Genomic DNA, 15,957 nt, shown 5'->3' on the forward strand with positions numbered 1-15,957 from the left:
TCAAACGAATACCTCTTTCACATAGTGGTCTGGGGCTAAGTTTTGAAGGGATGCTGTTAAAATCTTTATCAACCCGACGACCATGACATTGCCCGTGCGTGCCATCGCTTGGATTGTCCCATTGGTTGCCAGCATTGCACGGGTATTGTCAAATAGCTGCTCCGCAGATAGATGCGTTACCTGAAAAGTAAATCATGTTAGACCTCACCAAGCGGGCACTTTCTTTGACTGGACAAACACATGAACAGTGAGTTGAAATGGAATTGCGAGTGCCACTGGTGATGAGAACAGTATGCACAATTATGTTCAGTGTATGTCTCCATATGAAACGCTTGCTTCTGGGGACCACTTCCCGAGCTTACTTATACTCATTATCTACTGGCACTTCTCAGCCGAGCCAGCATGGGATTCTCATGGTACGGATAGTTTTCCACGGTTTTAGTTTTTCCTTCACCAAGACTTGGGGCAAAGCTGGGCTGATAGTATTGTCAAGACAGTTCATTTTCAAGCAAAAATATTTATATATATAATCTTCTTCCAGCGTATGGCAAGTATGGGCAAATCACACATCCAAGTTTAAGTCTGAGCCATGCGATAGCGACGGGAGTAAAATGACTAATACTCTTCAGTCCGCCGGAGTGCCGGCGTAGGATGCAGTTGTTCACGATATGGTCCATTATCTGGTTCGGGTTGCCAAAGGCACACTGTGGGTTTTCTTTAATTCTCCACTTGTGGTGGAGGTGTGCGCAGTGGCCAGTTGCTGTTCTGAAGCAGTTGATGGAGCACCATAGTTTTCTTGGCAGATCAAAGCAGTGCGGAGCAATGGTGAGGTCATCGATGAGGCTTTTATATGGAACCTCCGTAGAACTCCACGGTGTTAGCCAACGGTCTTCTGTTATATTTTGGATTTATCTGGAAAGCCCCCTGGAAAGGGTGCTCTACAACGCAAATCAATGGCGGTACACAAGGGGCAAAAGGGGAGCAATGGGTGGGGCGGAATGGCTATTCGTGAGGGAGGTGATGGAAGGGATGGAGGGAAAGGGGCCTGGAAAGGAGCTGATGTTGCAGGGGTAGGGAAGGAGGAATACAGTGGAGTATGATGGTGAATGAGGATGACAGATGGGTGCAACGTGGATGAGAGGCAGTGGGGTATGAAGTGGCAAGGTGTTGTTGCTGGGCATGGATGAGGGAAGGTGAAGAGTGATCGGGGCAGAGGTCTGGTGGACGAATAGTTGGACTGATTGACGAGCGCGGTGGAGGGCTAAGGGATAAATGTGGTAAGGTACACATAGAGAAAGCGAGACGTGGGAGCCGGCTGAGGAATTAGAGATCATTGGAGGAAGAGGATGGGGGGACTGGGAGTAGGTTAGGAGCGGGGGAAGGAACCGGTCGTGGTGGAGGCAGTGGAATAGAAAAAGCAATATAAAAGAGAAAGGACCTGAGGGCAGAGCAAAAGGAGGAAAGCGAGGTGGAAAGTCTAATATGGAGAGGGAGTTGTTCCAATGTAAAGGGGCAAGAAGAGAGAAATAACTAACGCGAGACTGGGCACAAAGGGGGTGGAGGGACGGAGAGAAGAAGAGAAGATTGATATCGGAGGGGGCGTGAACGGCCATATACATAAATGAGAGAAGAGAGGTGGGGGGGGGGGGGCAATACCGTGCAAAGCTTTGAATACTAGGATGAGGAATTTCAAAAGACAGCAGTAACAGGAAGCCAGTGAAGTTGATGAGAGGAGAGCAGTGAGATATGTAGGGAAAGTTGAGTACAGGGCATGCAGCTGCGTTTTGGATGTGTTGGAGAGGGAAAGGCATAATCAGGGAGACCAGGCAGAAGTGAGTTGCAGTCATCGAGACGAGTGAAGACAAGGAAGTGTAGAAGGAGTGGAATCGGAGGTAAAACTGAGAGTGATGGTGGAAGAGTTTGGGAAGAGGGTGAGGCGCCTCTGCTTTTTTTTGCACATATATTCGATATGCTTTTTGAATGTGAGGCTTTTGTTTAATGTTCTGTCAAAGTACTTGGGATATGGCTCGTTTTTGACAGGGTGACCAAAGAAAGTCACTTACAACTAGGCGTTTATGTCATGGTTATTGAGATGGTGGATTTAGACAGTCGTTTTGGATGGATATGGCCGTAGTTTCCACCTTTGGACAAGTCTTCTGTTAGGGTGTGACTAATGGACTTAACGTTTGTTCCCTGAGTATCCATTGTTATGTCGTCCGCATAGTCAAATTTGCGGGATGATGTCTTTGGCAGGTCGCTGGTGAAGATATTTAACAGGATCCGAGTCAGTACTGATCCCTGAATTAAGCCGTCGTTGACATTTCTTGTACGGCTTGTGTTACTGGAAAGGTGTACCTGGAAGTTTCGATTGCTGAGCAACGAGTTCAGCAGATTCAGGGTTGAACAGCACTTAATGATGCACGCTGCCCTGAGTAGGAGCCCATGTCTCCAGACGGTGTCATGGCTGTAGTGGGTTTTTGCTTTCATTGGATTCCAGCTTCGATGTAGCTGGTCAGAGAAAGGAGCTGCTCACAGGAGCTTCTGGCAGGCCGAAAGCCGGCTTGTCCGATGGGCAGGTATGGCTCAACTATGGGCACGATGCGTGTGAGCAGCGTGCTCTCCATCAATGTATATACCGTCGATAGCAGTGTGATGGGCTGGTAACTTAAGGCCTGAACTTCTCCAACTTTTGCTGCCTTCTAGGCTCTGGGGATTGTGCCACTTAAATGGACAGTGGTAAACAAGGCCGCGAGCCAGTCTTGGCCGACAGGTCCCATATTTGTGAGGAATTCGGGATATATGTTGTCGTTGCCTGCGATTTTTTTGGGCTTTAGTGGCCCATAGTGTGTCAAAGATCTCTTCCCTTGAGTACAGATGGGAGAATGCGGAGCTTGTTGGTAGGCTCCTTTCAGTTGCAGTGAGAACTTTGCACACGTCTTGTTTGTGCTGCTTATTTTTTGTGACTTTTGTTTTGGCAAAGAGGTGAGAAGCGATTTGCCTTTTTATAGGTGGTATGCTGGTGCCAAGATGGTGAAGGAGATTCCATGCATTGTGGCTGGAGTGTGCTGTTGTCTAGCCGAATTTAGAGCCTCTGAGAGCGTTGATGCCGTTGTCTCATTGCCGGTTCTTTTGAATGCTTTTAGGAATTCATCAATCTCCAGATTTAAGCCACATTGATCATTGCGGTGACAAAAATTTTGTAGATATGTGGCACCAGATCAATGGTTTGCAGCGCGATTTCTGTTTTGCGCTGGAAGGCCAACCAGTTCGCCTTCTGGAGATTCCAGCAATCAACTGGTTTGGATGTGATCAACGGAATTTGAAGACCGATGTGGATGATTGCTGGTCGGTGTTGGCTTCTGGGGAAAGATCCTAGGATTTTCCTTGTTGTGGAGAGCGGGAGGCCATGGTGATCTTTGGACATTTAGCAGAGGTCTGGATTGTATCCCCGTTTACATCGAGCAGAGTAGAAACTGCCTCCCTGTTTAGGGTCGAAAATCTGATAATTTATGGATGACCAGTCAGTGAGTTGATCTCCTGCTTCGTCATTTGTGGATTAACCTCATTGTGTGTGGTGGCTGTTAAAGTCACCCCACGTATACCAATGGTTGAGCTGCTATAGGGATCATTGGAGTTGGCCAGGAACTCTTCGGTGGTTTGTAGATGTTGGTCACTTACACCTGGCCTATTCTGATGGTAATGGCTGATGTTTCATTGGTGATGACGCATTTTGTCTGTAATGCCTTGCTTGATGTAAGTGGCAAGGTCGTATTTCGTATGGTTGATGGCAGAATTTATGTCATATCCGTTGATTTTATAGTTTGCTAGTCAGTTATCTTCGGCATGGGTTTCCCGGAAGGCAACAACGTCGATGTGTTCTTGATGTAAACACTTGTCGAGCACCTCATACTTTGCACGTGAGAGGCCTTCCACGTTTAATTAATACACTCGAAATGCAGGTCCCACTCTTCTTAGGCTGATCTTTTGGCCCCTTAAAATTACTGTTTTTTGGACAGGATTTACACATCCCTGAACTCGAAACTTTCCAAAAAGGCAAAAGTGATGGTATTAGTCGTGTGATGAGGCACTTAATGGGTAGGCCACGAGAAGGCCACCATCTCCCACCCTACATATATATAATAACTTACTAAAATAGACTTACTTTGACTTGTATGCGGGCCGACGTGCAAGCTCTAACGGAGTTGCACACGCTCGCCCTGAGGTCCAGCGTCCCTTGGGTGTCTAGGTCTCCCACGGGCAGCAGCAGAGAGGGAGTCTGGCTCAGCTGAGAGTTGTAGATCAGGAACTCGGTGTGGTTCGACACGGCCTTAAACGAGTAGGTGAGCTGCTGTTGGGACTCACTCGTCCAGCCACTGCATGAGAGCTGGAAGAGCGTCACTGCTGCAAAACCTTGAACAAAACATAATAACGATGTGTTGATCTTCGAATGTGAAATCTTTACTCCACGTGCTGGGAGCTATTTCAGGACTGAGGAAGTCCCAAGCATGTGCGGTGAAACGTTAGATATCGTGCCTGACAACACGCATTACTACCCGAAAAACATGGGAGGGATGTAAAGCAAAACAGCAAACACATGCGCAGTAAAATAACCAAATTCATAATATGATAGAGCATCTATTATCATAGACAGTGGGTGTGCAGATGTATTGTTTGATAGTATTATGCAAAAATGTTGCATCACATGCAATCAGAATTCTGTATATGACTTCTAGCCAATTCAAACAAAGCATCAAAGCAATTATTGTTGAATAAAATACTCTGGATATAGCATTGCATCTGCACTCGCTTGTCAAGGTGTGACAAATGTGAGTCCAGGTTTAAATATTATTTTTAAAATAAACTTAAATTCACAGATATATTCTGTGTCCCTCACTGTCCAACTATCTACCTGTGCTTACCATTTTTACATCACACGTGTTAAAATTTCTGTGCAAAATTCCGCGACGAGTTTGATTCAATAATTTTATCATATCTGCGTGTAAAAAGTGAATTGTGGAGCCACTATAAGAGTGATTGTTTTAAAGAACGAAGAACACAAACTTCAGTACTAACCAGACAGAGGATTGCTCACGCATGTGATGCCGCTGAGAGGGCCAAGACTAGTGACAAAGCTGTAGCTGGCCTCCACGGTACCTCTACCATGGGCAGTAACACTGACTTGGATGTCAAATAGAGCCCCTTCCTTCAAGGAATTCTCAGTGATCACTAAGCCTTTGTTGTAAATTCCTGAACATCGCCACCAGCAACAGAAAGCGACAAAATCAATAAAAAATAATGAAAATATTATTCAAGCAGGAACAAATGCATGCAACCTTTTGAGTATGAATCATACCTCCGATTAGCATGGTTGGCTATGTACGGCGTGAAAGAAGTTCAACATATGGTACATGTATGAATTAACGTTATGCACTGCTACAAATCAAGTGTATCATAAAGAGATACAAAATGTATATGCAGTGGATAAGCAATGTAATATATATTGAGGTGGATATCTGACCACTAATCAGAATATCACTGCATGCTAACAAGCATTGCGAGTTAGTCCGAGAAAACTACATTGCGCTATAGGCCCCGTGTCAGGATAAGTAACCTCTGTAGTCTGACGAGTATGATTGACTGGCGGTCTGCAGGCAACAGGAGTTCTTCTTATCAGCAGCAGGGGCTGAGACAGCCTATGTTGCTGCTGCATCCAGTTTGCCTTTTGGAGGTTCCAGCGAACAACTGGTTTGAAGTGCTCCAATAAGAAACGTAAATTTAAATATTGTGTTCGTTGCATTAAAATATAGTTGCGTGCTTCTTGTAAGTTCATACTGTTTGTTTCAGGTATTAGAGATTAGATATTATAACCAGTTTTTAAGCAATTAAATATGAGATTATAAAGATGGTTTTCCTTAAAATACCATGTTTAAGGATGTACAGTATAGCCATATTGTGGATTATTTGAAAAAGACATTTTCAAAACTCATCTCGTAAATACTTATACCTGTGGAAGTCATGTGCTCAAAATCTGTGACAGTTTCGTTATTGGACAGTAGCTTCCATTGGTATAGTAAGTTCTCATCGTCGCAGTTACCACACTCGCCTGAGAGCACAAGTGGATCCAAAGTGGTAACCTTGTCAGCGCAGGTATGTCCACAGCTGTCAGAAAATTGTTAAGGATATATCAAAACAAATTAGTCAATAATATTAGATTTGACGCTTTCGTGACTGCAGGAATTACTCTTTGGTTCTTTCGGTAAAGTCACGTAAAAATATAAAATTATTTAATTTATAATTTTCTCTTTCTATGTGACTTTACTGAAAGAACCAAAGAGTAGTAAATAATATGTTAAGCTACATAATCACTAGGTTAAAAACATATATGGGCTATGTAGCTCTTTTTCAGAAGCGATCTGTCCACAAATGATAGCTCAACGAAATGTTTATTATTTGGAAATGTATAGCAGCGAAATACTCTAAACACATGTTGATTCTATAATGTGGAGGGAAAAAGCGGAGCGACTTGTGGAAAAATCCATGCAACCACGGGGAGAACATCCAAACTCCAAATATACAGGTGTCAGAGTCAGGATCAAACCCACGCCCTCCTGTATTCTAGGCGAGGTCGTTAAAATCTCACCACCGTGGCGCTTTTGAATGACAATAACGTATGACAAGAATTATCAGCGTTTGGCAAAGGCATCAGTCATACATAAACATTTACAATATGACTAATATGCTGCCTTCGCATGGTCATATGCCCGACACCGTTAGCATTAAATATAGCCAATGTCAACGTTTTTATCCAATGACCAAATGAGCATTTGGTGGTACAGTATTCATCTCAATTGTGGACCTCAACCACTGGTGAAATTTAACATTTATATGGCAGGAGCCAGTCTCTCCGTAGAGCCACCGCAGTGATTTCACAGAGAGTGGTACACATTGTATCAACACCCAAGATCCTTGCCAAATAATGACTGCATCAGTGATGATAGCAGTTACTACATACTGTAGATGTAAAAACATGACTGCATTATTCTGCAGTGGCGTTGGAAGCAGAGGGTGAACCACAATCTATTACTATCATCTTTAACACCATCAGATAATATTCTGTACATGGTCTTTAGCCTGTGTGTTAATCACCACCACCACCATCGTAAACAATAAAGTGGCAAACATGTTTTCTGTTGCATATTATAACGTGAAATTGTTCTTATAAGAAAATCCAATAATGCAGCATGCAGACTACATGTGTAGACTGACGATATAAATAGCGGCTTACATACCTAATGTAAACATCCAGGGGATTCCCGTCCATCACGGAAATCACTTTAGTTCTGTTGGCTTCACGAGTCCCTTTAGTCGCTGTTACTTGTACCCAGACAGTGGCATTTATTGTCAGCTCGGACTGCGGTATGTATATGGAGCCAATGTCCACATTGACATATCTGCAATCTTGCACTACTTCACCGGGAAGCGCTTTGCTGCATTTCCACTGAAAATTAATTCCATGAGCACTACAGTCTCGATTATCTGGATCGTAAGACAGTTCAGATGCATCGATCTGCACGTCGGCTCCATTGCCAACAGCTGATGTGTCTCCACCAGTGATGTGTACTTCTAATGGAGTCGCATGAACAGTGATGGTTATATTGTCAGTGAAGCTTTGTAAACTTATTGGCTGGATGTCGACTGTGACGCGTATTAAAAAGGTACCTTCTGTGAAATAAAAGGGCTCAAATTGTTGGTAGTTGGCATCATACCATGGGATTGTTTTAATGTTGCCAGTTTGCAGGGTCGTGATGGACCAGATGTAGTGTGTGTCTTCAAATTGGGCCAAGCATGTCATGTTCACATGAGCCATCAGGTGCATTGCCTCAGAAACTTGGAGGACACGAGTTTTATTGTTGCTTTGCATGTCATCTACGAGTGTCATTGTATATGGAATACAACCGTAGCCATTGACATAAACAACCTGTTCATATGTGCTATTGCCATTGCCAGTAATTTCTTTCACCTTATATGTGTATATGCCAAATTCTGCATAGCTATACAAAAATGATATCGGGTCTGAAAAAGCTGATGTTATTATTGAAAAATGTGACCCCCAATTGTAACAAAAGTCAGGACCAAAAATGAATGTTTGTCCATCCCCAACATCCCAGATGTAGCAGGCAAAGCCAATGGAGACATTTGCTGCTTTAAAAGTAATGCCTCCTTTAGTGTTGTTGGGGCTGTATGTAAATTCAGTGGGACCAGCCTTGGTGCAGAAAGTCAGAATCTCCATGCGAATGGCTATATCAGTTTGCCAATTCACAGGCCTAATCCGAATGCCACTGCTGATCAAGGGCAGTCCAATTGTTGCAACCTTCAGTTCATCAGAACTAGAGAGGCCAGTGAAAAACTACAAAGGCACAAAACACAAATGTCAATACAATTACATGTTATTTTAGGAATCAGAAATAAAATAATTGCTAATGTATAGACATCTTGCGAGACCAGTATTTAAGAGCTTTATCATTTTACATTAAGTAAATGTAATAAGTAGGGTGGAACGATGCAGTCGTTTGCAGTGTGTGTTAGTCTAATTAAAATTTACAGAGTGTATACGTGTAAATGAACTTACCGTGGTGTTTGTGCTAGTCCATGAGAAGGTTTCCGGGCTCATGGTGTCCATGTTGAAGGCTTTCACCCAGCTGGCGTTAAGCCCGTAGAGGGTGTCGATCTCGGGCGCTGATCCTTGCAAAACTAGCCCAGTCACGATGACCCTAGCTTGGAACACTACCAATAGGTATTGCTTGTTGTTTAGCGTTGCTGGTTTCCAGTAGCCCAAGGTGTTGTTCAGACGGGCCTGTTTGGCATCAAAGCTAGCGTTGAATGTTGATGAGGCGGTGATGAGCTTGTCTGGTATGGTACCTGATTGCAGTCCAATTGGACTAGTATTCTCTGAAAGGCACAGTTCGCACACTTGGTCAATCATGAAATAGTTACTGCGCAGATAAGAATAGTACTTTGCGTGGAGAAACAAATAAAATAATCTTCCTCTAGCTCTGACAACAAATCGGATAAGAGAAGTTTCACTACGGCACTTAATTTACATTACAAACAAAAGCGATAATCACTCTATGTCTCCTTCATGTATATTTTCGTTGAAGGTTCAAAGGCCTACTCACCGTGAGTTGATGTGTTGTTGGTAATGCAGTAGACAGCACTGAAGCCTCTATAAACCCTGCTTTGATCACTCGTCAATTTCACGGTCAGGGTGCCACTGTAAGACTTGAATGAATAAGCAGATGTCACGCTGATGTTGGGCGTTGTCTGGGTCTCATAAACATACACAAAATCAAAATCCACTTCCAATCTGTGAAACGAATGTAAATAAAAATCTGCATTAAAACCCTACTGTAGCGCCCCTGTGTAAATCCACTGCTGGATGAAGGCCATCTCATGCCACGTCGGTCATGGGAGTTTGACCATGGTTCACCACACTGGTCAGTGTGGGTTGGTCAAGAGGGAGGGACGGATGGGCAGTTCAGGATCGTGTAAGATATCACTGACCACTGATGTTATGGCAACCAGATTAATAGTGCAGTGCATTCTCCACCAGTCCCTGCCTCACATTAAACATGCCTCGCAGGGGTGATTCATCACATATCGCTACTTGTTGGCCCATTGTCTCCAGTAAAGTAGGAATTTTTCTGCATTTACATTTGGCTATTCACCATAATCATGTTCTCACAAACGTCTAGCATGTCACCACTGTCAACCTCTTCGATTTATTTCTAAGGGATGTTATGTTACCATGGCAGATCACATGACTATTATTGGAAGGTTGTGATTTGAAATCTGGGTTGGGGGTTGACTCAGACCTTGATTGACTCAAATCATAAGCAAGGAGTGTAATTAACACAAATTCGTAAGGGGATACAAATCTGTCCAAAAAATATGTTTACATTTTATACAAATTATGATTAGCAAAGAGCAAAACGTTTTAAATTTATACATGTTCTGCCTGGTTTGGTATTGCAAACATCTGAGAATAATAGGTCCCTTGGTTTAAAAGGTCACGTGACCTTTTCCAAGATTAGAGTTGTGCCATGGGCAATTTGGGAGCACTTAGTTCAACAGCAACTCACTATTTACAAATTTGAGAAGGCTTCTAAAAAGCAACGTTTATCAGCTGATAACTTTAAGCCACGTACATGTTTAACGGTTATACCATTGTAACAAAATATAATTTCTGAGAGTTTCAGACATAGGTAAATTACATAAAAAGTTAAAAAGTGGGTTGTCATGTTGGTTGTACATGTTTTTATGAAAGGAAATGGCTCTCTGACGTGTGCTTGTCACTTACCGTATATCGGTTATTGTCAGGGTGATTATGGAATTGGGTGGCCCTTTAATAATCCAAGTGCCATCATAATAGAGCGGGTATGTACGTGGGTAGTTTGGGCTGGTGAAATTCCCATATGGACTTGTCAGGTTGAACACAGCAAAGACGATGCTCTCTGCAATGCAAAATAACAAATGCAAACTTACTGCATAACACCACGTAATATTTACAAACAAACCAGTTAGACATGCACTGTAGTTTCTTATGTGGGTGGTACTCCAGCAAAGCAATTGACTCTCCAATTTGTGTTTTTAGTTTCTAGGTATGATGTCCAACGTTATGCTCCATGTGACTTCTGCTTCTTCAGAAACTGGATTTGGTTCCTGAAGAAGCTCCGAGAACACAAAGCTCCCAGTACAGAAAGCAAAAATGTCCAACATCATGAGAAACAACTAAAACACGCCGAAGAGTTGTGCAAGACAACTGTGGAAACCTAAGCATCAGGGCCTAGTTGGGCATTTAAGTGTGAATCACAGGGTGTGATCCTAGTCCTGGTTGGACATTTAACTGTGAATCACAGTGCGATCCTAGGCCTGGTTTGACATTTAACTGTGAATCACAATGTGATCCTAGGCCTGGCTGGACATGTAACTGTGAATCACAATGTGATCCTAGGCCTGGCTGGACATGTAACTGTGAATCACAGAGTGAGATCCTAGTCCTGGTAATCACAAGGTGTGATCCTAGGCCTGGTTGAAGGGAGCTAGCAGTGGTTTCTCTATAGAGATACTGCCCTTAGCCATGGGAATGTGTAAATGAGCACGACCTTGTGCTTGCTGGAGCATGATGACAAGTTCCTCTATGGCATTAGAATGGACAAAAAAATCTCAAGGTAAAAAGGGGTTTGACTGTATTTAGCGTAATTGTTTTAGCACTCATTCTTTAAATACTGTCTCTACCATTGGATTGTATAACTTCCACCACTTACTTAAGTCCTGCCTATCACCAAATAACTCTTAACGTGCCTGATCTTATCAGATTACACAAGCTAAGCAGAAATGAGCCTGGATAGAGCCTGGATAGAGCTTGGATGGGTGACCACCACCATGCTCAAAACACAGGTGCAATTGGTGATGTGGAGAGCAATCTCCATAGTTCTGCTATGGATTTTGCATAGCAATGTGGATTTTGTAGAACTATGCCAGAGTAGTAAATGCTACGGCATAAGGTAGCAACACTTTATTGATTCCAATTTATTTACATGGCAAATACAAGTGAATTATGTTATATCCTCACTCCTTTCGAATGGTTATTACATAATTCGCTGTTATTGGTCATTGAACGAAATTTAAACCACTAAAGTTATGTCACCTCATGTGGTACTGACTAAATGAAATATCTCAAATTTCACCAACTTATTCAAGCCGTGGTGAACTTCCGTAAAATAACCCCCACGACTTGCATTGAGTGGTGAGGCCCTTATCCAGTTGTGGATTGACAAAAGAGCAGTACATGGCAATTAATCTACCAAACTCCATGTGCAGAGAGCCCGTAGGTGTCGACTGCATTTTTGTCACTTGTTTCCACTTCCCTCTATCCTGTGCCAACATGCTGAGGCTATGCAAATCTCTCTGGCACCAATTTCATGTCATTGAGCCATTCTCTACAGAATATGTCTCTTCTTCCAGTTCCCTCCATTATTCCCATCAATACAGTTTTTCTTTTCCTGTTGTTCTGCATCCTGAATATGTGCCCAAACAAGCATAGTTTCCTTCTCACTACCACTTGCATCAAGTATTCTGTTATATTCAGACTTTTTATTACTTATACATGTGTCACTCTTTGTGTCCAGCTAGGATGTAATATCCTCCCATAGCAGTGCATTTCAGATGCCAGTATTTTGTCCCTATACATGTACATACTCTTAGGTTCTTTCGGTACATGATGCTTAAAATGCCTCCAATAGAATTAAGCAAAGCCTCATGCTCACTAGAAGCTGCTACACTGTGTTCATATTCTGTACATATATTGCACTTAACAATAACTGTCATAGTAATGCTGAAGGTATTTAATAACTTACCAGACAGTTGAGAGGAATTGAGGAGTATCAGTAGCGTTGCAACCACGCATGTATTAACAGCCTTCGGTGCCTGCAAATTAAAATATAAAACTCAGCACGCATTTTACAACAGTTCATGCTACAAAGTGATATTTCAGGTAATACGAATGCACAGCACTGCATGCACAGATATGAGAGATTAAACATTCACCATTTTGGTAATAGTTTTACACAATCTTAATTGACTCGGGTAAATATGAAAAGTTAACGAAAGCACTTGATTAAAAACAGCCCAGTGTGAACCATTGGTTGTCTTATTCTGTGTTCACTTCTCATATCTATCTCATATATATATGAGTAGGAATAGATTAAGCAGGTTAGGTACAAAGGATTTTATTTGACACCGAAGCCGTTTACATCATTGTGCTTAGCATGATCTTTGCTGTATAACTTGCAACTCGAGCATTAGTTTCCTTTACGCGTCCATCCACGGTGGTTGATTGGTATTAATCCAACACAAACACACGAGGGGGGGGAAAGCAAACAACAGATGATACGATGAGCTATCACGCATCAATAAGAGCGGTATAAATGTTCGCAAACAATTATTCAAAACGTTAAGCGCTCGTTCTTAACAAACAATGGTTTATTATTTAATTTAGAACATGAGAATTTAACACTGGAATTATGACTACGTATGATTCATGCTGCATATCAAATTCCGGAGGCTGTTTAAACCTCGTGTTATGTGCACAGAGCGTGTGCTATTCACAGGTCCATATGAAAACAAGCTCTTATTACTTGAACAGTAATCACGTATGAAAAGAAAAATAAACCCTGACTAGGGAATTGAATTTCACATCCAGCACTTGCATTCAGGCTGGATATAGCAATGCACATTAAGCCTAAAAACAAGCCCTGCCTTTCCAGTTTAGTGAAAAAATACACTTTTGAATAAGTGCATAATACAGCCTCCAAGATGGACACTCAGTTCTGTTATTACGCGTGATGTTTTCATAACGCGAATTGGATATAACGCAATGAATGTATTAGAGAAAACATTTTTATAAGGCGGAAGTGGATTGGATATAACGCGATTGAATGAACAGAACTACGTCGTGCGAGTAGGAATACGCCGTTTGTGCGGGTGCCTCGGCGTAGCATCGCACAAGGCGAGATGCTGCTGGATGCTTCTAGAATCTAGATGCTACCCATGCGCCTCAGTCCTTGTTCAGCCTGCATACGCACCTCACCTGTTATCACGGACTGTGCTTTACCCTACTCGTCTCAAGCAGCCATCTCATCTTGTGGTGTTGCAACATTTGTATACGTTTATTCACATTTCATATTTCTTATGGTTAAAAATGTTTTAACTTAAAAAGATTATGTCATTAAAAGATGTGAAGCGAGTCACTTCACACCCTTCATTGTCTTCTCTCTTCACCGTCCTCCATGGCTTGTTTTATATCGCCTAACGAATAACACTGTAATATGTATTGTTTAGCCAATTTCATGTTTTTATTAAAGTAATGAATTATATTGTCAAACTAAAACACAGTAATTATAATATAACGCTTAATAATCAACAATAATACTGTACAATAAATTATCATGAAAAATGTCAGTTATGTTGGTGTTTTTGAAACCTACTACCCCTTAATTCATATTCAATCAATGGTTATTATAACACAGTTTTTCCAGAATGCGGTCTTCTTCAGAAACGTAGCTACTGCGTTATAGGAGAACTGACTGTACTTTACTTGTCTTTTTAAACTGTGGGTGATACATCACCCTGCACAGAAATTTGCTCTTATCAAGACACATTCATCGAGCTAAGAAAGTGTCAGATGGTGATAGTCTGGTATGTGAAATTAAGCATGTTAAAGAAGCGCTGCAAATGAACGGTTACAATGGTGCACAAATCAACAGGTCATTGAATGCCAAAACCAAATCAAATAACACGAGCATTGAAACTGCCCAACTAATTAAAACGATCAAAATACCGTACATTGTGGGAGTAACTGATAAACTAGCCAGATGTTTGGAAAAACAAAACATCCGAGTCAGATTTGGCATGGTACATAAAATACAGAAATTAATATCTGGTACAAAATATGTTTTACCTAAGCTATCAACAGAAGGTGTGTACATTAATACATGTGTGACAAATACTATGTTGGGCAAACAGGACGAATGATCAGCACGAGACTAAAATAACGTCAAATAAATATTAAATACTCCCAAATACAACTGTCAGCAGTAGCAGAACACGCGTGCTAACAAGGACACTCAATTAATTATAATCATGTTGAAGTTCTGTGCAAAAATATCTACTACTGTCCAAGACTAATTAGAGAATCTATCGATATTGAAAAAAATAAAATAACCGTTCAGATAGCTACCGACTTAGTGCTTTGTGGAAGCGAATAATCAAATAATACATAGTTTAAATGAATGCCTATACAGGCTTCAATAAGCCGTTTGTACGGCTATTTTAATAAACACAATGAACAGGAAGGACAAGATCGAAGGGCTCGCATAATGCGCATGCATAATGTACGTTGACTCAGTAATCCCCCCCCCCCCCCCCCCCACTTTGCGCAAGAGCGCAGAAGCGAGGTCACCACATCAACGCCTGATGAAGCTAGTTGTAATTACTGGGGAAACGTATTCAGATTGTAAATGTTGTGGCTTGGCTTTCCAACACACCGGTGTGCTGTACTAGTGACGAATTGGCCACATTCTGTTTACGTGACAACCCTTACTAGTTGGCTGTGTCGGGTGGTTGCGTGTTTTATGACATATTTATATATTTACGCGATCTAACCCCAAAAAACCTCTTATGGATATTGGTCACGCAAGCCTACGTGTTAAACATCTTAAAAGTGTTTTATGTTTTTGCTTTGGTCATTTTGGTAACACAGGCCAATGTTTAAAGAGGCTCTATCCTGGTCTTTTGAATTCGGACTTGGTTAAACAAAATAAACTTTAAACTTAATCACCTGTTCTTTAAGGCTGTATTGTAAACTGAAAACATAAAACCCCCAGATTAAGTAACATGTTGAGTGCACATGAGATTGTTTTTGCAAAGCGTCTTGAAATGGAATTGTATTTAAGCATTACGCATCTAAATACGATTTGTTTATTGTTGTAATTGTATGTTGCAAACTAAATGTTTTTATTTTACATTATTACTTTTTTTCTCCAGTGAGTGACTTCTTATGCATGGCAATATGTTCTGGAGTTAAATGCCAACGCCGAGGTCTGCTAGCCATGATGAGAGGGCTTCAGGAGCCAGAGTTTGTATAGTTTTGCTGTTCCTCGTCCTCCATTGAAGGAACGCAGACCACAATGGTGTACTATACAGCCCATAGTTTGTGGTGCATGGCCACAATCGCACTGTGGTTTGTCTTTCATTTTCCATTCATGAAGTGGCGTTGCTGATAAGTATGCAGTTCCAGTACCTTCATTCTTTTCAGTGACCAACCATACTTGTTGAGCTAAATTCTTAACCAAAGTTAAATAGGACGTAAAAAAAATACTCCAGTCGAAAAGTGCGCTC

At 41.7% G+C, this 15,957-nt stretch overlaps 1 protein-coding gene across 1 annotated transcript; it reads right to left on the minus strand.

The window, feature by feature from the left end:
• On the minus strand, positions 1–12,697 carry LOC133350127 (uncharacterized). Its single transcript, XM_061564155.1, has 10 exons — positions 12,607–12,697; positions 12,417–12,486; positions 10,358–10,511; positions 9,177–9,364; positions 8,630–8,949; positions 7,290–8,407; positions 6,005–6,159; positions 5,074–5,247; positions 4,163–4,410; positions 1–180 (listed from the first exon to the last, which is right to left on the minus strand). The coding sequence occupies exons 1-10, from the start codon at positions 12,607–12,609 to the stop codon at positions 1–3; spliced, it is 2,610 nt and encodes an 869-aa protein (XP_061420139.1). The 5' UTR covers positions 12,610–12,697.
• Positions 12,698–15,957: the final 3,260 nt, after the last annotated feature.

This window comes from Lethenteron reissneri, chromosome 32, assembly GCF_015708825.2.
Source record: "Lethenteron reissneri isolate LAM-NWPU_2019-01 chromosome 32, ASM1570882v1, whole genome shotgun sequence".
NCBI lineage: Eukaryota > Metazoa > Chordata > Hyperoartia > Petromyzontiformes > Petromyzontidae > Lethenteron > Lethenteron reissneri.

Bases quoted from the DNA above. Each gene is read 5' to 3' on its own strand.
- LOC133350127 (XM_061564155.1), bottom strand. The intron at 8,408-8,629 runs GTAAGTTCATTT...GTGCCTTTGTAG, and splicing joins GGACTAGCACAAACACCACG to TTTTTCACTGGCCTCTCTAG. The intron at 5,248-6,004 runs GTATAAGTATTT...GGCGATGTTCAG, and splicing joins TGAGCACATGACTTCCACAG to GAATTTACAACAAAGGCTTA.